The sequence below is a fragment of the Danio rerio genome, chromosome 12, assembly GCF_049306965.1.
Source record: "Danio rerio strain Tuebingen ecotype United States chromosome 12, GRCz12tu, whole genome shotgun sequence".
Lineage (NCBI taxonomy): Eukaryota > Metazoa > Chordata > Actinopteri > Cypriniformes > Danionidae > Danio > Danio rerio.
Window position 1 is genome coordinate 23443803 of NC_133187.1, and position 21961 is coordinate 23465763.

At 35.5% G+C, this 21961-nt stretch overlaps 2 protein-coding genes across 5 annotated transcripts in view; both read left to right on the plus strand.

Moving 5' to 3' along the window:
- Window position 1: 1 nt before the first annotated feature.
- mrpl27 (mitochondrial ribosomal protein L27) lies at window positions 2-3798 on the plus strand. Its single transcript, NM_001020680.2, is given in 4 exon segments — window positions 2-44; window positions 410-535; window positions 688-761; window positions 3433-3798. Coding segments are annotated over 4 exon segments (447 nt in total). The 5' UTR covers window positions 2-4; the 3' UTR covers window positions 3640-3798.
- Window positions 3799-7774: 3976 nt separating this feature from the next.
- The window catches only part of pkd1b (polycystic kidney disease 1b), a 56011-nt gene continuing 41824 nt past the window's right edge, over window positions 7775-21961 (plus strand). For 2 of the 4 annotated variants that reach the window (XM_021480305.2, XM_021480306.2), the window contains exons 1-10: window positions 7775-7965; window positions 8109-8289; window positions 8458-8630; window positions 10860-10978; window positions 13265-13412; window positions 13498-13763; window positions 18000-18680; window positions 20521-20652; window positions 21272-21447; window positions 21557-21687. In XM_021480305.2, coding sequence (XP_021335980.1) covers window positions 7902-7965; window positions 8109-8289; window positions 8458-8630; window positions 10860-10978; window positions 13265-13412; window positions 13498-13763; window positions 18000-18680; window positions 20521-20652; window positions 21272-21447; window positions 21557-21687 — 2071 coding nt within the window. In that variant the 5' untranslated portion in view covers window positions 7775-7901. Of the gene's footprint in view, window positions 7966-8108; window positions 8290-8457; window positions 8631-10859; window positions 10979-13250; window positions 13413-13497; window positions 13764-17999; window positions 18681-20520; window positions 20653-21271; window positions 21448-21556; window positions 21688-21961 lie in introns of those variants that run through there. The other 2 variants (XM_068224763.2, XM_073918437.1) reach the window with 2 other exon arrangements.

Here is a 21961-nt window from a genome sequence, read left to right on the forward strand (position 1 = left end):
TAAGATGGCGGCGCTCATGTCCTTGCTGTTGAGATCCAAATCATGTAAGTAAAATGTCATGTTTTTTTATTTTATTTTAGGATTGTATCATGTACTGTGTACATGATTTGAATAATAACTGATGACGTAATAATAGCGGACTGCTTTTTCTTCTGGGATCAGAAATGACTGTGAGTTGACAGTGGCATGCTAAGACATCATTTGCAATTTGAGCATGTGTTGACTGCAACATCAACATTAAACAAAGTGTTAAACCTAACCGATTTGCCTCATTTTGTACATGGTCATTTAGATCTTTAAGACTTAGGTTAAATTGATGCTTAGTTCACGAGCATTTCTGTCAAACAGATATCAATGAAGAATGTCATCCAGCATGTTGCACATATTTAGATGCTATTTTTCATTGCAGGTATTCTGTTCAGTGAAACGCCCACTGTTGTACTGGCAAGGTTTGCTTCAAAAAAGTCAGGAGGGAGCAGCAAAAACCTTGGAGGAAAAAGTTCTGGTCGCAGATACGGCTACAAAAAACAAGATGGTATTTTCTTTTTGTCTGTTGACCTTGATAGGATATTAAAACCATAACATGATTTTGTGTACTATTTTACTACTGCTAGTCTTTGTATACATGTGTTTTTATAATTCATTTTCTTTTTCCTTTTTTTTAATATATTTTTTGCTTCTTTTAAGGGAACTTTGTACATGCAGGCAACATCCTCGCAACACAACGCAAGGGTTTAATGCGCTGGCATCCCGGAGCTCATGTAAGATGTTTTTAATACATTACAGTATTTTGCTGTTATTTTTGCATTTTACACATGTGTCAAAGATAAGACATCCTGTTTTTATTTCCACTTCAAAATAAATTGCCGAAAGAGATTGTTGACACAATAATAATTTCTGACTACTGCTTAGTGCAGTGTTTCCCAACCCTGTTTATGGAGACAAACCAACAGTACATATTTTGAATGTCTCTGACCCATTAACTTCAGGTTTTGGAGTCTCTTCTTATGTTCTAATAAGTTGATTCAAGTGTGTTTGATTAGGAAGAGTTGGAAACACTACCTTAGTGTATAAATATATAAGTGTATAAATGTACATTATACTCACTAACATGAATTAGTTTTGTGTTAGAAATATAGCTATAGCTTTGCTATATCAGGCATTTTACATTACATTTTTTTTTAAATATATAAATTTATTTGCTGACCAAAACAATGCTTTGATATTATGTAACATATTGTTGCTTTGGAGCCTTTTTAAAATATAATTGTGTTTGAGAAATATTTAACAAAGTATAACAATATTTTATGAGTGACCTATAAATGTCTAGAATTGCATTAATTGTGAAGAGGTAGGACAATGAAACTGAAACGCCTTGTTTTGGGCCACAATAATTCATCAGTAAGGTGTAGGACATACTATTGCAGCCAATACAGCTTTAGTTTGTCTTGGGAATGAGAAAGTCCTGCACCGTGGTCAGAGAGATTTTGAGGCATTCTGAGACTATTTCATGAGACTGGTGGAGGATAAAGTTTCCTGACTCGCACCCCCAAAACATCTTACAGTGGCTTTACAAAGTGGGTATAAGTTCTTGGCCATGTTCATTGACTTCCATTTATACGCAAGCGAATGTGAAAAATCAGAAATGCAAGCTTGTGCAACATGTTTTGTAGTTTGCTGCATTTCAATGTTCAAGCTTGGTGATTTCTGACCTGCGAAATCACATCACATGATTGTGTGAGGCCAATCGGAGGTCAAAATGTGATCTCTCTCTCTCTGTACTGAAATGTAAAATATGGACTAATTGTTCTCTTTTTTTTTAATGTCTAATCAACTTGTTTAATTCTGCCACTTTTCAAAGTGCCGTACAACAGAATTGCGCAGTAAGCCGCGGTCACACTGCACTTTTCACCCAATAGACTTTCATTCATAAGCATCCCAATGTAGCAGACCGGAAATGCAAGTCCATGCAACATGTTTCGCAGTTTGGTACATTGCAAAGTTCAAGCTTGGTGAACTCTGACCTGTGAAATCACATCATGTGACTGCGTGAGACCAAACTAAGATCAAGACGATCTCACTGTACAGAAATTTAAAATAGGACCAATCCCACGCTTTTTTCATTGTCTAATCACTTTGTTTTACCCCACCCCTTTTTGTAGCGCAGTACAACAGAACTTTACATGCTTAAACTTTAGTGTGACCGCAGCTTAATGCATGTAAAGTCACAATTGACTGTTTTCCCCATAGACTTTCATTCATATGCAAGCGAATGCGTCAGACAGGAAACGCAGAGTCATCCATTAAGTTTCGCAGTTCGATGCGGTGCAAAGTTCAAGCTTGCTGAACTTTGACCTGCGAAATCGCATTTATTGACTTCGTGAAGCTGCGTTCACACCAGACGCGGAACGTGCGTCAATCGCGAGTGATTTACTTGTTAAGTCAATGCAAACGCGCGAATAGACATCCTGCGGCGCAATACACGCGAATGGCGCGGCGCAAATTGAGCGTTGTGTGCGTTTGACGCCTTTTTGAATCTCTCGAGTTCGAAAATCTGAACTTCAGCGTACATTCGCGCCGCGTTAACCAATCAGAAGCTTGCTCTTGTGGGGGCGTGATTGTGACGTAGAACCTGTTGTCGGTGACGCGAATGAAGCGAGTAAACTCAAATGTTCACGTGGCTATTTCCGCGCGAATAGCGCGTTTTATCTGCGCGGTCCACGTTTGTTGTCAACACAGCATGAGACCAATCAAGGATCAAAACATGACCTCTGGACAGACATTTAAAACATAAAGCAATCGCTCGCATTTATTCATCTCTAATCATCTTGTTTAATCCCGCCCCCTTTTGCAGTCCTGACGCACGCACAAACTCTGGTGTGACCGCGGCTTTTTTTCCATAGACTTCCATTCATACACACACGCGAATGCGTCAGACTGGAGTTTCGCAGGAAAGTTTCGCAGGTTGCTGCGGTGCAAAGTTTAAGCTTGGAAATCGAATCACTTGACTGCGTTAAACCAGTCGAGGATCAAAACATGACCCCTCTGGACAGAAATTTAAAACATGGAGCAATCGCTCACTTTTTTAAATGTCTAATAAGCTTGTTTAATCCCGTACGACAAAGTCTAGTGTGACTGCAGCTTTACTTTGCTATAATTAATCCTTCACACTCTGCTCTTACTGGTGAAATGTGCAATCAATGATGAATGGAAACCAGGCTGGTCAAATTTAGCCATCCAACACTGAAACGTCTTCCACAGAACCACAGACACCTCCAACACTAAAATGGCCAGTTTCAGTTTCATTGTCCAACCCCTGTATATCAATATGTTGCTTGTTTTTACATTTCTCAGAATACGAAAATTTATTTCCATAAATCTACTAAAAAGGAATCTTTTTAGAAATTATAATTTTATTTTGCGTCATCACAGGTCGGTATCGGAACCAATAAAACGCTGTATGCCCTTGAGGATGGTATCGTCAGATATACTAAGGAGGTTTATGTTCCTCTACCACGAAGTGCTGAAGCCAGAGAAAACATCCCACAACTTCCTAAGGGAGCTGTTCTGTACAAGACCTTCATCAACGTCGTTCCTACAAAACAGGAAAATAAATTTACATTAGTGGACATGGTGTGAAAAAGACTTCTCTCAACCTCCCCTTGGTCTACTGGCAACCCACCAGGAACATTTTGATGGTCTCCTTTCAAATGTGTTCAGAAATTGATCTGGAATATATACATAATGATTTATTTGTACAGCTACTGTAGTATTCTAATAAACATGTTTACTCAGTAACCTGTGGCTTTATAATCTTCAATTTCTTTCACACTATACAATAAAAATATTAAACTTAAATTAATTCATACCAAGAACTAGAGATATTTGTTCACTTTAGTTAAATAAGCATTTATGGTTACACGAAAGTTTTTTTTTTTTACTCATTTTATGTTCATGATCTTCTCAGTGAAGAAATATATTAGAAAATTAAATAAACACTTTATTTAAAAAAAAAAGCAATTAAATTTGCATAGTATGCCTGATAATATTTTTACTGGAGAAAGTCTTATTTGTTTTATTTCAGCTAGAATAAAAGCAGTTTTTAACTTTTTAAAATCCATTTTAAGGTAAAATTATTAGCCCCTTTAAGCAATTTTTTTTTTCGATTGTCTACAGAACAAACCATCGTTATACAATAACTTTCCTAATTACCCTTTTAACCTGTAAAGAAGTGTCCTGAAAAATATCTAGTAAAATATTACTTATTGTCATCATGGCAAAGATAAAATAAATCAGTTATTAGAAATGAGTTCTCAAACTATTATGTCTCGAAATGTGTTGAAAAAAATCTTCTCTCCATTAAACAGAAATTGGGGAAAAATACACAGGGGGCTAATAATTCAGAAGGGCTAATAATTCTGACTTTAACTGTACATATTAATAGTAAAGATTTCTTTTACAAGATCAGTATAATGTTTTGGAAAATTAAATGGGATCTGTTTAGTATTTCAGACTGGGCCGTTTCAATCTTTCAGTAGATCAATATAAAGTTACAAGCACTTGCAGCCTTTAAGGTCTGCTTTTCACAGAGTATTAAACAGAGCAAACATTGTTCTTTGGGTGAGGTGTTTTAATCTGCTTTATTGACTCGATCCAAACATGTTTCCTAAAATTCAGCACAGTTTTTGCTATTAGGGATTTAGATTGTCTCTTTCCTCTATAAAACAGAAGGACTGTCTTTGTAGCATTTCCCTTTGGGCTTAGGGTGTTGTTCATGTGTATTAGCTGGATTAGAAGAGGTGAAGCCTGAGAGTATCATCAGGTTGAATGAAACAGAGGAGAAATAAAAAAGGATTTTATTGGGTTGGAAATGGTGCCAAAAGAGTTGATGATGTTGCACTCTCTCACCTTTAGTATGAGACAATTAAACATGTAATGTGCTGACACTTTCCAAGGACAATCACTCAAGCAGGTGTCACTTCATAAGCTTCACGTTCAGCATCTATTTGTGATGCAGATGAACAAAATGTTCAAGGAACATTCATTGTTTGGCAAGTCTTTTCTGTACATTGAAGAATAAAGAGGCGATGATGAGATTCAATGCTAATGAAAAAGGATGGGGAATTGATTCAGAAAGTAATCAGACATTCTGAGCAGTGCTCAGTGTAATAATCTATCTGGCAGATAATTGTTATTCAGCCCTGAACAACAGCCTGCCACAAATATTTCAGCAGGAGCAAGATTTAGTATAAACAGCATGTTCATGAATAATTCTAAAATCCAATTTACAAATAAACACATTTAACATCACATAACATAAAACTTTATCTAATGACGCTGATGTAGAATTTGTATTTCTTCAAGACAAATACCATTTTGAGTTGCATTAGAGAGGTAAGAATGTTTCAATCTTTTATTTACACATCAATATTCTTTTTTTTTTTTTTGCATTACCATGCTAACGCACTCTTTAATTGGGATTCATCACTTCAGAACCTTTTAGATTTTTCTTTCTTTTTTTCAAAGCACTTCTCCCACCACCTTAAAACATGCAATAACTCATTTGGTGTATTTCACTAAGCATGCAAATGCACCAAGAGTATTTTAGAGAAGAAAAGCCAAACATTTGCCATGATGATATTACACAGCACTTAAGAAAATAATCCTCAGCTAGTTAACATATAGTCATTCATTTATTATCTTTTCCGCTTAGTCCCTTTATTAGTCTGGGGTCACCACAGCAGAATGAACCACTAACTTATCCTGTGTATGTTTTTCACAGCGAATGCCCTTCCAGCTGCAACCCATCACTGGGAAACATCCATACACACTCCTTTACACACATACACTAAGGCCAACTTAGTTTGTTCAATTCACCTATAGCGCTTGTCTTTGAACTTGTGGGGGAAACCAGAGCATCGGAGAAAACCCATGCAAACACAGAGAGAACATGCAAACTCCAAACAGAGATGACAATTGTACACACTGCGCCACCGTGCTATCCTACTAGGTTACAGTAGTGTGTAAAATCATTGGGACTGTTGAAACAATGATATAGCAGCAAAGTTTCTTGATTATTACACAAGAATGAGAGTAGTTCATATCAACCTAGATAAACTTTTAATTTTCTTTCAGTCTTGGCATACAATGTGACTACAGAAGAGTCGAGTTTTAAATAGGGAAATTATCAAAGCCCTTTTTTAAATTTGTTGAGCAAGATGCTAATAGTCTTATCCAATTTAAAGAGCACCTTTTTTATTTATTTATTTTTTTTTTTTTCAAGATTTAAGATGAGTCTTTTGTGTCTCCAGAATGTGTCGATAAAGTTTTAACTTAACACACTCATTAGCTTATTTATTTAAGCTTTCAAAATATTGTGATTTTCTGCTCTAAAAACAATGTAGCTGTTTATGTTGCCTGTGCCTTTAATCCTACTTCTCCCTGGACACCGTTTCCACGTGCCTGAGTGTGCCTCAAACTCCGCCTCAGCAGAGTCAGATGACCAGCATAGCGAATTAAATTCAATTCAATTTAGTTCATTTTCCTTCGGCTTAATCCTTTAATTATCGGGTTGCCACAGCAGAATGAATTGCCGATTATTTCAGCATATGTTTTACACAGCGGATGCCCTTTCAGCCACAACCCAGTACTGGAAATTTTATTTCATTATATTATATTATATTATATTATATTATATTATACTATATTATATTATATTATATTAAGCATGAAAAACACAACACTGACTTTTACATTGTTATTTTTTTATTTTTAAGACTAAAATAAAATAAAAAATATGAATTAAAAGAATTAAAAAATGCTGTTATTTCATCCAACGTCTTGTTCTCCTGATGTATTTGTAATATAAAAATGTTGTTATAGTTCTATGAATTAATGAAGGTCAATGAAATCTAATGTTGCTTGGCTACTATCATTCTTTAACACATTTTCTGTTGTTTTCTACTTACAGTTGGAGAGAAAATGATAAAGGATTTGAAACTACATGAACAAGATTTAGTTTGCAATGTAAACTCTAGATCCAGTAAGGTTTGGAGGGGGAAAAAAAGGTCACCAGAATCCAATCTGATTCTCATTGGCCTTTTCACTGCGAACTATTAGATGCTGTTCCATTGTTCACTCCTGAAAGCTATGACCCGGTATTCATCCAAGGAAGCTTTGTTACATCTATCTGCTTCGCTTTGAAAAGAATGACTGTCAACCCTTGCTCTATCTACTCTGTTGCTTAGCAACGGCTGGTGCGTCTTCCGAGAAGAGCAGTCTTTCTTCCTTTCTGCAGTTTTTCCGCAGTACTATGTTCTGTACATTTAAATTGGAGAGGAGAATGACTTACAGGATGTCCTACAGGAGAAAAATAAACACTTGCCCAAAGATCAGACTAGATATTTCCAAGGGTTTGGACAGAAGCTTAAGTAAAGCTGCACAAAAAAAAATGTTTAATTCCAGTTGAAACCAGCACCACCAATGCCTACAGAATGCTCTTTTCGTTTTATAAATAATTTTGTGTAATAAAGGAGGTGGTGACGCAGTTAAACTGGATGAGTGGTTTTAACTGCCTATTCATCAACAGGGATTTTACAGCATGTTAATGAGGGTTTCTGTCCACTCTTTCTCTTCTAGGACTGTTGCTGTGAGACAAACCGAAAGTCATGCGAATGTTAAAGGGGGGGTTGAAACTGTATTGAAACGCGCAATGCCAAAAGGTCACCGAGCAATAAATGGACAAGTTAGAGGGAATGACGAAAAGATAGAGGCCAGAGAGAAAAACAGAGCTGAAGACGAAGACGAAAAGTTAGTGGACAGACACATCCATGATGCAGTCTCTTCGGTATATTATTCATTATTACCCACATTCATGATGCTCTACCAGAGGATTGGATAAAATGGCAAATATTCTCCACCTGCCTCTCATTTGGATTCTCTGTGTTTTTACAAGCTGCTTCAGCGGTGAGATGTTTTGTCTGTCTTGCTCAGTAATGGATATTATTCTTGCTAATTGTTTTCAATCACAGAGCATTACGCTATGTGACTTGCCTTCGTTATGTGAAGATGCGTCTCATGTTTTTGGAATATTTCATGCTTTGCTCTAGAAAAAGATTGCCCAAAGGGAGCAAAAATTGACCGTGATGGTTTGCGCTGTTACTGGATGCCCTCATTTACGTCAACATGGCTGGAAGCAAGAGGCATCTGTCAGAGAGACGAGAGAGGAGGAGACCTTGCTTTGGTGGACAGTGTGACTGTTCAGAGCTTCATACAAAATTCATTCCGTCTGTAAGAGATCAAAAGATTTTTGACGTTTTTTTTTTTTTTTTTTTTTAACAGAAATATTTAAGGGGAACTGTAGAAAGTACAGAATGCATATATTATTTAGATACTGAAGTTTTAGACACTAAATACTGAAACTTCAATAATGTCTGATCTATTTGTTTTTAATCCCAGCGAAGATCCAGTTGGGGTCTGGATGAGGGAAGGCATGGCAGAGGGTTTGTTTGGTGATTTAGATGCTGAAGACCGTGAGAAAAAATGTTTTTCAATGGCTCTGGCCTCTGGACAGTGGATGAACGAACAGTGTAATAAAAGGAATTTTGTTATCTGTGAAAAAACAATATCAGGTAAAAACAGATGAATATTCTTTTACTGACGTCATTTATTTTATTGGTCACACTTTATTTTGATGGTTCGTTTGTTGAATTTAAGTTATATTGCATCTATCTGCCAACTAATTCTCATTAGATAAGTATACTGTTAGGTTAGGGTTAGTGTAAGTTGACATGTACTTGCAAATTTTCTTATAGTCAGTTTAGCAGCAGTATCAACAGATATTAAGCAGTCTACAGTCTAAATTGTCTAAACATTCTACTAATACTCAAATGGACCATCAAAATAAAGTGTTACCATTTTATTTTTATTTTAATGCTTTTTCAGCAGCATTGGCTATATCCATGGCAAACCTATACTAAATAAACAAAATATAACAATCAAATCAGTTTTTTAACAAACATACATATATAAAAAATAAAAAATTGAAAAGTGTCATACACAATCTTTTAGTTTGATGAAAAAAAATATATTCTAAAAGTGTTTCAGAAGACACCTTTTCTTTTTTTCTTTTTCTTCTTTTTCTTTTTTTTATTTATTTTTAATTAATGAATTAATTTATTATTAATTTTTAATTCAAGTTTTTTTATTATTATTGGTTTCTTATGGTTCATGACAAAATAATACAAACACGTATTACAAATGATCAATGATGGTCTATTAAGTGTAAAGCCAGATTGTATGCAGTGGTTACTATGGACAAAAGTACAATATTATTAAGAGAATCTGGTGAGTAGTTTTAAATTGTGTTACAAGACATCGTCACATAAGACCAAAAGTCTTCCCACCCTGGGATACGTACAGGGACCCCTGCTTTGTCATTGTTACGTAATTTGTAAAGTAAAAGTTCATACAAAGCTGTTTTAGTCATTATATTGGCCCGTTCTTTTAACTATAGAATTTTGGGAGTTTTCCAGTGTTTTAAGATGACTCTAGCCATCACTGAAATCCCCACCATGATGACTGTAAACTCTCTTTTTGTAATATTTTGCATCTGTTCCCTAACTCAGTAAGCACAAGCTTGGTGACAGTGGTATTAATGGTCCAAGCCATTTACTCAAAATATTTAGGGTTTGGTGCCAAAAAGGCAGAACTAGTGAACAGTCCCAAATACAATGAAGAAATGTGCCTCTCTCTTTTTGACATTTCCGACAAACAGTATTATTTGCCAAACTCATTGTTGAGTTGGACAGGTGTAAAAATATGTCCTGAATAAAAATGTTCTCTATATCATTTAAAAACACACATTCTACTAAAATGCTTTTTTCGTCAAAATAATCTTACACAAGTAACAGATAGGTTTTTCTTCCTTTTTCAAAAAATATGAGTGTTTAAGTCTTGAGTGTCTGATTCTGCATCTCGTACTGTACAACTATTTCTCATGAATACACTGTAAAACCCAACAGTCAACTTTATAAAATAAAATGAGTGTAGTTAACTCAAATTTACTGAAAGTCAATTCTACTAATTTGAAAAGAGTTTTGAACTTAGTGTTGAAGCTAGTGAGTAAATGAAATACCTCATAACTTCAACTCAAATTGAGTAAGTTGACAGTACTCATTTAGATTAGTTAAATCAACTCAAATGGTTTGTTGCAATCAGTTTTCTCCAACAGTTTGAGTTATCTTAACTTATTGGGTTGTACAGTGTATACAGATTTAAAACAGTTTTTTTATACTGTCATCGTTATATATATATATAGATTTTTTTTTAAATTAAAATGTGTTGTATTTTTTTGTTATTATGTAATTGAGCAGCATAACATTAATCAAGGCATGAACATAATAATTTTTGGAAATTACCATCAAGGTTTTAACAGCTAAGAGTTAATATTTTAAAGGAATAGTTCACCTAAAATGTTTAATTTATTCACCACACACTCACGTGGTTCTAAACCTTTATGATTTTTTCTTCTTGTTGAACACAAAAAAGATATTCTAAAAAAAAAAAAAAACAGCCATTGACATCTATAGTCTAAACAAAAATACTATTGAAGTCAATCGCTACATTCTTCAGTATATCTGCCTTTGTGTTCAACAGAAGAAAGACACAAGAAGGTTTTAAACAAATGAATGTGAGTAAATGATGACAGAATTTCCATTTTTGTGTACTTGCACTTTAAAGCACATCATCCATTTGTTTACAGAGTTTTCACGGTTCACATTCAGTTAATAAAAGCCATATCACAAAACCTTTGTTATACATAAATACTGACAGCATTGTCACTCATTTTCCCTTTAAAGTGTCTTTGCCGTCGCTGGAGAGTTATGTGACTGGTGTACCACTAATGTCTGGCGTATACACAGTGTCGCAAATACAACTGCTACCCTCTCCACCAGACCCAGGACCACACTTGGTTGAGGTAATACAATATATATGCTTTTGATAAAAATATGTTATGCTCATCCATTAACATTCTACTCCCTAACCATAAATGGTACAATCTGCAATGTTGTTTTCAGTTTAATAGCCACTTTATTAGGCTAAATTCAATTCAATTCTCATCTTTATTTCTACAACGTTTTTACAGTGTAGATTGTGTCGAAGCAGCTTAACACAGAAGATTATAGTAAATTGAAACAGTGTCAGTCGAGTTCATACAGAAAAAAAAAAACATTTTCCAAAACTTCATTCATTCATTCATTCATTCATTTTCCTTCAGCTTAGTTTCAAATCAGGGGTCACCACAGTAGAATAAACCACCAACTATTCCAGCATATGTTTTATGCAGCAGATGCCCTTTCAGCCGCAACCCAGTACTGGGAAACACACATACACTCACACACGCTCTTATATACAACGACCAATTTACCCAATTCACCTATAGTATATTGCATGCCTTTGAATTTTGGGGGAAACTACAAACTTCACACAGAAATGTTTCCTGGTCAAGCCGGAACTCAAACCAGTGACCATCTTGCTGTGAGGCGACAGTGGTAACCACTGATTCACAGTGCCAGCCTTTTCCAAAAGATTTGCATCTGAAAACTTCTACATGGTCAGCTGCAACAATAACTGCCCACATCCATTCAGCATCATATTTTTCACTTCAACACAATTGCATTATCAAGCAGTTTCAAGCACTTTATCCAAAATCTAAGTACTTTTCAAACCTTGAAAACACTAGATTAAAATTCAACTCTTTTCAAGGATTTCCAGCTCTCATATGAACCCTGCTCTACAATCCTTTCCTCCACTGCATTATTCTACCTAGCACACCAATGCTGTACCTTGTTTTGCAAAGTTTTATTAGCTGTAGGGTGTCACGGTGGCACAGTGGGTAGCAAGATCGTCTCACAGCAAGAAGGTCACTGGTTTGAGCCCCGGCTAGGTCAGTTCACATTTCTGTTTGTGGGCTTTGTTCTCCCTGTGTTCACCTGGGTTTCCTCCGGGTGCTCTGGTTTTCCCCAGTCCAAAGACATGCACTATAGGTGAATTGAATAAACTAAGTTGGCCGTAGTGTAGATGTGTAAATGCAGGTCCATAGTCAGGGGGGTTCGAGTAGTTCGAAAGAACCACCCCCTTCTGATAAAGTCCAGAATTGGACCCTATATGAGCTCATTTGTCCCACTTTTGACAGTATGCATTCATAACTTGTGAAAACAGCCAATAGAAGAAAATTATTAATAACCAATAAAATATTTAAAAAAAGAAGGCTATTAATATTTAAATGGACAAATTCTGACTGAGGAAATGAGCTGGCCAGTTTGTTATGAGCCTATAGGCTACAGTTTTTAATTTAAAACACGTTTCAACAAATTCCCACTTTTTAGTGTCTGATTTTTTAAGATGGATGATAATAAGGTCACACTTTATTTTGATGGTCCGTTTATGGAATAAAAGTTACATTGCATCTACATGCCAACTAATTCTCATTAGATTATAAATAGACTGTTAGGTTTGAGTTAGGGTTAGTGTAAGTTGACATTTACTTGCAAGTTTCTTATATGTCTGTTAAAGAAGCAGTATCAACAGATATTAAGCAGACAGTCTAATACTAGACCCTCAAATGAAAGAGTAAATATTTCTAAAATTATAATCACATTACATTATATACAAAACGGTAATAACGTACAGTCAAAAAATAGTATGATAAGCACTTTGACAAAATGTGAGAAGTATTTTTTTTTTGCATCAAAAAGTGTGGCAATGAAAACCATATCTAATCCAGCTATATCTACCATATCTGATCCAAGCTAATCCAGCACAAATTTATGCTTAAAATGTCTCTAAAATGCAGTATTTATTTGAACCTCATATAACTGCAAATAGGTCTACTTTTTGAGTAAAAAAAAGAACTACCCCTTTTAATAGGCTAGTAGGCCTGGAATGCAAGAGTGTATGAGTACACCTACATTCCACGTCTGTTATCATGAATTGCCCAATACACAGTGTAAGGGGTAAGCAAAATTACCTTATTTCAAAGCAAAATAAGATTATTTTGCTACCCACTGGCAGAATTTTGACATCTTATTTCTGAAAACGACAATATTTTTTGCTTGTCTAGAAAATGCTTCTTGATTGATGGATTTTCTTTTAACAAGACAATAACTAAATTAATAAAAGCATTTTTGCAGTGTACACACAAATGTTCATTCTATCACTGTATGTTAATACCTGCCTATTTTAACTAGGTGTGTGTGCACAGATTATGCTGTTCCCAGGTCTGTGGTTCAGTCACGAGGGTCGAGTGCTGTCTTTGGAAATGGTAACTCAGCCCAGTGATCAGATGACCTTTGCCAGAATGCAGATCTTACGGCCATACTGCAGCCCAAGTCATCACCTTGTTCCACCTGGTAAGCAAATGAAGCACTAATTAGCAACATGCACAGTTAAACAATTTGTCAAACTCTCATTAACACATCTTCTCTTCTCTCTTAGGTTGCAGTTCTCTCCTCAACCCTTTCAGCTGCTGTTCCCTGATGGCCATGTGTAACACCACTGGCGGCTGTTCTAGTGGGCAATACTGGTGCCATCTGCTGGAGATCTGTCTGCCCGTCACCAGTCCATGCAGCCCTTACAACTCTTTTAACGCTGGACATGATTTCGCTTTGCCTCCCCGCTATCCTGTGACGCCACCATTCTTCCACTTGATGGCAGACATGTCACTGATGCTGCCACCAAGCAGTGAACACACACATATCAGAGTAGGTGGCAAAATGGCACTTGTTGACTCTCTTACATTTTATGTTGGTACTTTTAACGGTCTTGTTCAATTCCAGAATAATAATTTGTTGGGCACAGGAATTATTCACCCTAAAATGAAAATTGACCTCCCTCATGTAGATTTAAACCTTTATTAGTTTATACTTTCTTCTGTTGAACACATGATAAGATATTTTAAAGAATGCTGGTTGCTGGCACATATTGACCTCCATAGGGATAAAAATTATAATAATACAAAAGTCAATGGGCCTCAGCAATATTTCAAAATATCTTCTTTTGTGTTCCACAGAAAAAGAAACATTTTGATTATGGCAAAATTTAAGTTTGGGGGGAAATATCACTTTAAAGGGCACCTATTCTACCCCTTTTACAAGATCCAATATAAGTCTTTTGTGTCTTCAGAATGTGTCTGTAAAGTTTCAGCTCAAAACACCCCTCAGATTATTTATTATACCTTTCAGAATTTTGTAATTTTTAACTAGTAGATCCCACATAATGTTTGACAAATAGTAAGAACTTTACCAATGATTGATTGATGTTTTTATTGTGGAGTCAATGAGTCACACACAATGCCGTTACAAAGTTCACGGACACACACAGACACACACGTTTATATCACTGCTGTATGGATATCCGTTATATTAATGTACAAAATAAACCTGATTTAACCTCCACAAGCAGGGATTGAAGCAACTTCTTTTATAATCGTACTGGCACGTGGCTGTGGTAATAAGTAAAACTGAAGTAAATCGCTGTAATTCATTGCAAACATGCACTGTTTTAAAAACATTTTAATCCTGTAAAACTCATTCCTGATTACATTTGATGATAATTGATGATCACAGAGAGCAGAACAGATCTTTAAATCCCAGTTGCTTTGCACATGTCCTGTCTTGTTAATATGATACGGAGACATGTTAATACGTGGCTATTAATCAATTCGGTGGACATGGAAACTGCACTTCTTTGTCAGGTCGAGAATGGCCTCAAAATTGGATGGATTTGGATCCTATTTTAATGTCAGGAAATAAAAAAAGAGACTTATTGTGTTTCTATTAGCCCAATATGACTGTGGACTATACGTTGTCCAAACAGCTTCCAAAAGATAGTTTCATCATAGGTCCCCCCCCCCCCCTTTTTTTTTTTTAAAGTAAAACATTCAAGTTTTTTCTCTATTTAGTGGACTTATATGGTGCTCAATGGTTTGATCTTCCCATTAACATTCAAAGAATCTTTTTTTAAACACAACAAGTTTAACTTGCACTAGCTCTTTGATACATGTATATGAGGTTAGAAAGTATATACATTTTTAAATAAAATGACAGATAGTTTTGCTATTTGAGGCTACATTGAAACTACAATTTGGACATTCAAACTAAAGTTTAAAATTATTGGTTTATTAGATATTGGCAAATTCCAGTATTATGTACTGTATCCCCAAGGTTTAAAAAGATTCCTCACCCAAAACATAAATTCTGTCATCATTACTTCACTTGTTCAAGACCTATTTGAATTTCTTTTAACAGCTGAACACAAAAAAGAAGAAGATCTTTTTTAAAAAGGCTGGTGGCAGGGACCCATTGACTTCCATAGTATTTTACTACAATGGAAATCAAAAAGTTGCTGCACTCAGCATTTATCAAAATATCATCTGTTGTGTTCAACTGATGGAAAAAAAAATTAGAATGTTTAAAACCACGAGGATGAGTAAATGATGAGGTAATTTTCATTTTTGTGTGAACTATCCCTTTAAAGTTAATTTGTCAGATTACGTATATTTTAGAATTTGGACGTGGCTAACCTATTTAATCACGCTGCTACAACTGGCAGTTATGACAACAAACAGAAATAGTGAGCAGGGGTCCGTTCTTCGTACGTGGATTACTCAGTTAACTGGATTTGGATGTTGATGATTTGACACGATCCAGGATCGTTTCGTTCTTCAAAGCTGATCCGAGAGTTGTTGTCATGGCAACAGTTCTGCTAGGTCAAACCTGATCGGGAGCAGGTTCAATTCATATAAACAGGATTAGATCGGCTCAGTTCAAGCAAAGATAATACAGAAAGTATGTTCCGAATTCTGATATTTTCTTACAGTAGTAGTTATATACACTTGGGAAAATGGTACATATTTTTAAACTATATATATAAAGTTATAGTTATTCATAAAATAAATAAAGTTATACATATTTATAAAACTTATGCAATCTGCACCCTCGAAATGAAAGTACAAAGACTGCCATCTGGTGCAAAGAGAAAACTTATTGATATGAACTTTTTAGATGGCTTTAGTACAGATTGTGTATAATAGATATATATAATTTTTTTAAGAAATAATACATTTATGCAGTCATAAACATATTTTGATAGTTAATATGCCAGTGATTTGATGCTTCACAAAAGTTGCAGACGCCTTTACCAATATGAAAATGCTTTTGTAAACAACCAGTTATTCTTTACACCGATTAAAAAACGGCTACTATAATAAAGAAAATCTTTTCTAAATGTAGAACTAAATACATTGATTTGCATTGAAATACATGATGAATACTCTTGTCTTGACAAATGAAAGAGTAAAGCCTGCAGCTCACAACAAATGTGTAAAGTTCTTGCGTGTCATATTTAACAAACCGTTTACTGCTAATTTGATGTAATTTTGCTCACATGGATAATTGAATATTAATCAGATGATGTCATTACTCTGCTGTACCGTCAGCCAATCGTTGCATTGCTGATCATGATTTCGAGGATCGACAGATCTGTCCTTCATAACACACGCAGCGATCTCAGATCAGTTCATCCAGACATTCTAATCTGATTCGCGAACTTGTTTGAAGAACCAAATTAGCGAGAGATAAATTATCAAGATTAAAAGATCCAGGATCTGCCAAATAATCTTAGATCATTTAAGCGAGGTACGAAGAACGGACCCCAGGGGTCTGTTCTTCGTACATGGATTACTCAGTTAGCTGGATTTGGTTATTTACGATTTGACATGATCCAGGATTGTTTCGTTCTTCAAAACTGATCTGAGAGTTGTTGTCAAAGCAACAGTTCTGCTAGCTCAAACCTGGTCGGAAGCAGGTTCAATTCATATAAACAGGATTAGATCGGCTCAGTTCAAGCAAAGATAAAACAGAAAGTATGTACCAAATTCTGATGTTTTCTTACAGTAGTACTTATATACACTTGGGAAAATACAAATTTTTAAAAAACTATATAAAGTTTAAGTTATTAATCAAATAAATAAGGTTATATATTAATAAAACTTATGCAATCTGCACCCCTGAAATGAAAGTACAAAGACTGCCACCTGGTGGTGCAAAGAGAAAACCTATTTATATAACTTTTTAGATTGCTTTAGTACAGTTTGTGTATGATAATTTGATGCTTCATAAAAGTTGCAGACACCTTTACCAATATCAAAATACTTTTGTAAACATCCCGTTATTCTTTACACCAATTAAAAAAATGGCTACTACAATACTACTATGGGTACTATAATGAGGAAAATCCGCTCTAACTGTAAAACTAAATAAACTGCTCTTGACACATAAAAGGGCCAATCATGCAGCCCACAACAAGGTGTAAAGTTATTGCGTGTAATATTTAACAAACCGTTTCCAATGAATTTAATGTAATTTTGCTCACATGGATAATTGAATATTTATCAGATGATGTCATTACGCTGCCGTGCCATCAGCCAATCGTAGCATTGCTGATCATGGTTTTGAGGATTGATAAATCAGTCCTTCACAACACACGCAGTGAACTCAGATCAGTTTATCCAGAACCAAATTAGCCAGAGATCAGTTATCAAGATTAAAAGATCCAGGATCTGCCAAATCATCTTAGCTTATTTAAGCGAGCTACGAAGAACAGACCCCAGGAGGATTCTGTTAGGTTGTAAGAACTTTCCCCAAACCCTTTTTCACATTTTTATCAATAAAATGCCTACATTACTACATCCAATCAGCTTGCAGTAGAAAAATAAAGCCACACCCACTTGTCATTTAATATTCTGTTTCTCTAGGAACTGCGTTACCGTACAAAAAATAATAATTACAGGCGTAGCTTCTGATTCATGGGGACTTTAACAATGTTAAAATCTAAATTCCTTTCTACTAGCAGCCCAAAGACGTCATGTATCTCAGCTTGCACATTAAATTATGTCACTTGGTATGACAGTGTATTCACTTTTTCTTCTATTCACGCAGGCTACAGTACAAGACAAACACATCACTGTTTATCCTGATGACATCCTGGCTCTGCAACACAATAGAAGAGCAGGTGAATTTCTCCACTGTGTTGCCAGTACCAGCTCAGCCTGGCGCCAGAGTTACCTCTCCCTTCCTGGGCCTGAATGGGGTGGCTGGTTTGAGGGTAGTTTCTCTGTTCAACCAGGAAAAGGACAATGGCTAGATGGAGTCATCTGTGACCTCCAGGTCATTTATGAGGACCCAATGCCACACTATGTAATTTCACCAACACCCAACAGTCCTATGAATGCAGAAAGTCCTGTGACGGGCTTACAGGTTTTGCATCCAAAGCTTGACAAGAACAACCAAATGTATGTTCCTGTCAATGTTACAACCCTCATTGTCATCCGGATCATTTCAGGAGAACATGTAACCAGCTCCTGGTCGGCACCAGTATCAAAAAGTGGTGTACCATTTGTGTCTTCATGCCCGGTTGAAATGCCCGAGACTGAAGAAGGTGGATGGTTTTCACATGTGTACATGGAGCTTTCTGGCCAAGAGGAATATATATTAAATATTAAGGCTTCAAACAGCTTGAGTGCTCAGACTCTGAGTGTGAGGGTCGTGTCTCATATTCCTGTTTCTGGACTGAGCATCATGCCGGAGGGCTTCAGAAGAGTTTTAGTGGACATACAGCAGGTATCAGGTCCTATTAGAATTGTGAAAAAAAATTACCTTAAAAATTACATTTTAAAGGTAGAGCTCACCTAAAAATGAAAATTCACTCATCGTGGACTTGTTCCATAAACAGTAGTATGTTTTTTTTTTTTTTTTATGTAGTACACAAAAGAAAAAAATGTAAACAATGTTGGAAGCATGTAACCATTGAATTCCATAGTATTTGCTTTTACTACCATGGATATCCATGGTTAGAGGCTTCCTAATATCTCAAACTGGTTTAGAACAAGTCAAGGCTAAGTAAATGATGGCAGAATTATTATTATTATTTTGGTAAACTGACTTTAACTGTTGTGTTTTTATCATTTCTGAATCATACTCTTGTTTTTTATAGTAAAATAACTTGAATAACATATACAAAATCACAAATTTAAAATAAATATTTAAGATATAAATCATATACACTCATCGGCCACTTTCTTAGGTACACCTTACTAGTACACGGTTGAACCCCTCTTTTGTCTTTAGAACTGCCTTAATCCTTTGTGGCATAGATTGAAGCTGCTTTGACACAATCTACATTGTAAAAGCGCTATACAAATAAAGCTGAATTGAATTGAATAGATTCAACAAGGTACTGGAAATATTCCTCAGAGATTTTGATCCATATTGACATCATGCAGTTGCTGCAGATTTGTCGGCTGCACATCCATAATGCGAGTCTCCCATCCCAAAGTTGCTCTAATGGATTGAGATTTGGTGACTGTGGTGGCCATTTGAGTACAGTGAACTCATTGTCATGTTCATGAAGTCAATCTAAGATGATTTACATTTTCTGACATGGCGTGTTTTCCTGCTAGAAGTATCCTTCAAAAGATGGGTACACTGTGGTCATACAGGGATGGACATGATCAGCAACGACCTGTAGGCAATGTAGACAATGTAGACTGTGGCAATGACACGATGCTCAATTGGTTCTAATGTGCACAAAGTGTGCCAAGAAAATATCCCCCACACTATTACACCACCACCACTAGCCTGAATCGTTGATACATGGTTGGATGCACCCATGCTTTCAAGTTGTTGACACTAAATTCTGACCTTACCACCCGAATGTCACAGCAGAAATTGAGACTCATCAGACCAGGTAACATTTTTCCAATCTTCTATTGTCCAATTTTGGTGAGCCTGTGTGAATTGTAGCCTCAGTTTCCTGTTCTTAGCTGACAGAAGTGGCACTCTGTGTGATCTTTTGCTGCTGTAGCCCATCCACCTCAAGGTTCAACATGTGCATTCAGAGATGCTCTTCTGCATACAGTACCTCGTTTGTAGCGAGTGGTTATTTGCCTTTCTATCAGTTAAAACCAGTCTGGCCATTCTTCTCTGGTCTCTGGCATCAACAAGACATTTACGCCCACAGAACTGCTGCTCACTGGATATTTTCTCTTTTTCTGACCTTTCTCTGTAAACCCTAAAGATGGTTGTGTGTGAAAATCCCAGTAGATCAGCCATTTCAGATATACTCAGACAAGCCTGTTTGGCACCAACAACCATGCTTAAATTGTTTTTCTTCCCCGTTCTGATGCTCGTTTCGAGCTGCAGCAGATTGTCTTGACCATGTCTAAATGCATTGAGTTGCTGCCATGTAATTGGTTGACTAGAAATTACCGAGCTTTTTAGGTGTACCTAATAACGTAGCCGGTGAGTGTATATATAATTATTTTAATTTTTGAAAGTTTTGTGGTACCTAATATTGAGTAACTGAAACAAATGAAAGTAATTTATGCGGTGTGGAGAGCATATATATATTAACATGATTTTTACTGTACTTTCCGTTTTGTTTTTACTGTTTTTCCTATAGGTGTTTACAGCTTCAGTAACCACTGGGTCATCAGTGACGTATTCTTGGGTTATTGATGACCTGGTTCAGTTTGCACACACAGGGGAGTCTTATAGTGTGGTTTTTAAAAACCCAGCAGAATACACGCTTAAGGTAAATTGATATAAACTTTAAAGTGATTTAACAACAAAACAAATTGAGAAATTGAGACAGTGTTATTTAAAAATCATTCAAATGCTGCTGTAATTTTGTATTAATTGTTAAAATAAATTTAAATATTTATTCATGTTTACATTTATACAATACAATATGTGCACATTTACATATAATTGATATTATAATAGATATTTTTATTATAATAGATATACATTTACATATATTATACATTGTAGTGACACAATCTGTATTTATCAGTTTCTTAATGCATTTAACTGGACACTAATTCTTAAATGCCAACGTCAAAATTAAGTGTTTTTTTTTCCTTTTAAAAAGAATTAGCTTATCTGTTTGCCTATTAGCTTATTATATATATATATATATATATATATATATATATATATATATATATATATATATATATATATATATATATTTTGTTTGTTAGTTGCATGTTATTTTTTTCCCTCTATAGTTATCTTTTTTAAGCAAATGACAAGAACACACTTGTGTTTAGTCCCATTTTGGAGTCATGACCCACTGATCACTGCTTTGGCTTTTGATGTTATTATGAATGGTTTGCTTTGTCTATTTTTTCAAATCTTCTCTGCTTTAGGTAATGGCGCATAACCCCGTGAGCTCTCAGTTAATGAAGGTGAAGCTCATAGCCGATGTAATGACCCCATTAGACGACCTAATAGTCATTTCCATGCCAGAGGCTATTGCTGTAAACACCTCAACTCGCTATACAATTCAAGTCAAAGCTGACATCTCTATAGGCGTTACAATCAGGTTAATGTCACTGAATTATTATTGAGTTAAAATGATGAAATTAAGTTTGACCTTTTCTGAAAGTATAAAGCTCTATGATGCTGTATTATGAAATGATTTTTCTCTCCAGATGGGATTTTGGTGATAATACGGCATCTGTCAGTCATACTGTTTCACCTTCTTCAGAGATTGAAGAGCTTCAGCAAAGAGCCAAACACGTATATCTGCAAGACTCTATTCAGCATACATTCGCTTCTCCAGGTACTCTAAATAAATGAAATTGCAAATAAATAGGATTTATTTATGGACATAAACAACAATACTCTGACCTACAAGGGAAATATGTTTTGTCCCATGCCAAMCCCCCCCCCCCCCCCCCCCCCCCCCAATTTATTTATATGTATTTCAAAATATATTTTATTAAAATAGTATTAATACCTAATAGTTAAGCTTTATCCTCAAACAGTTAAACAGTTAACACTGAGTAATTATATCATTAATATATATATTTATATCATACATTTGTTTTAATATT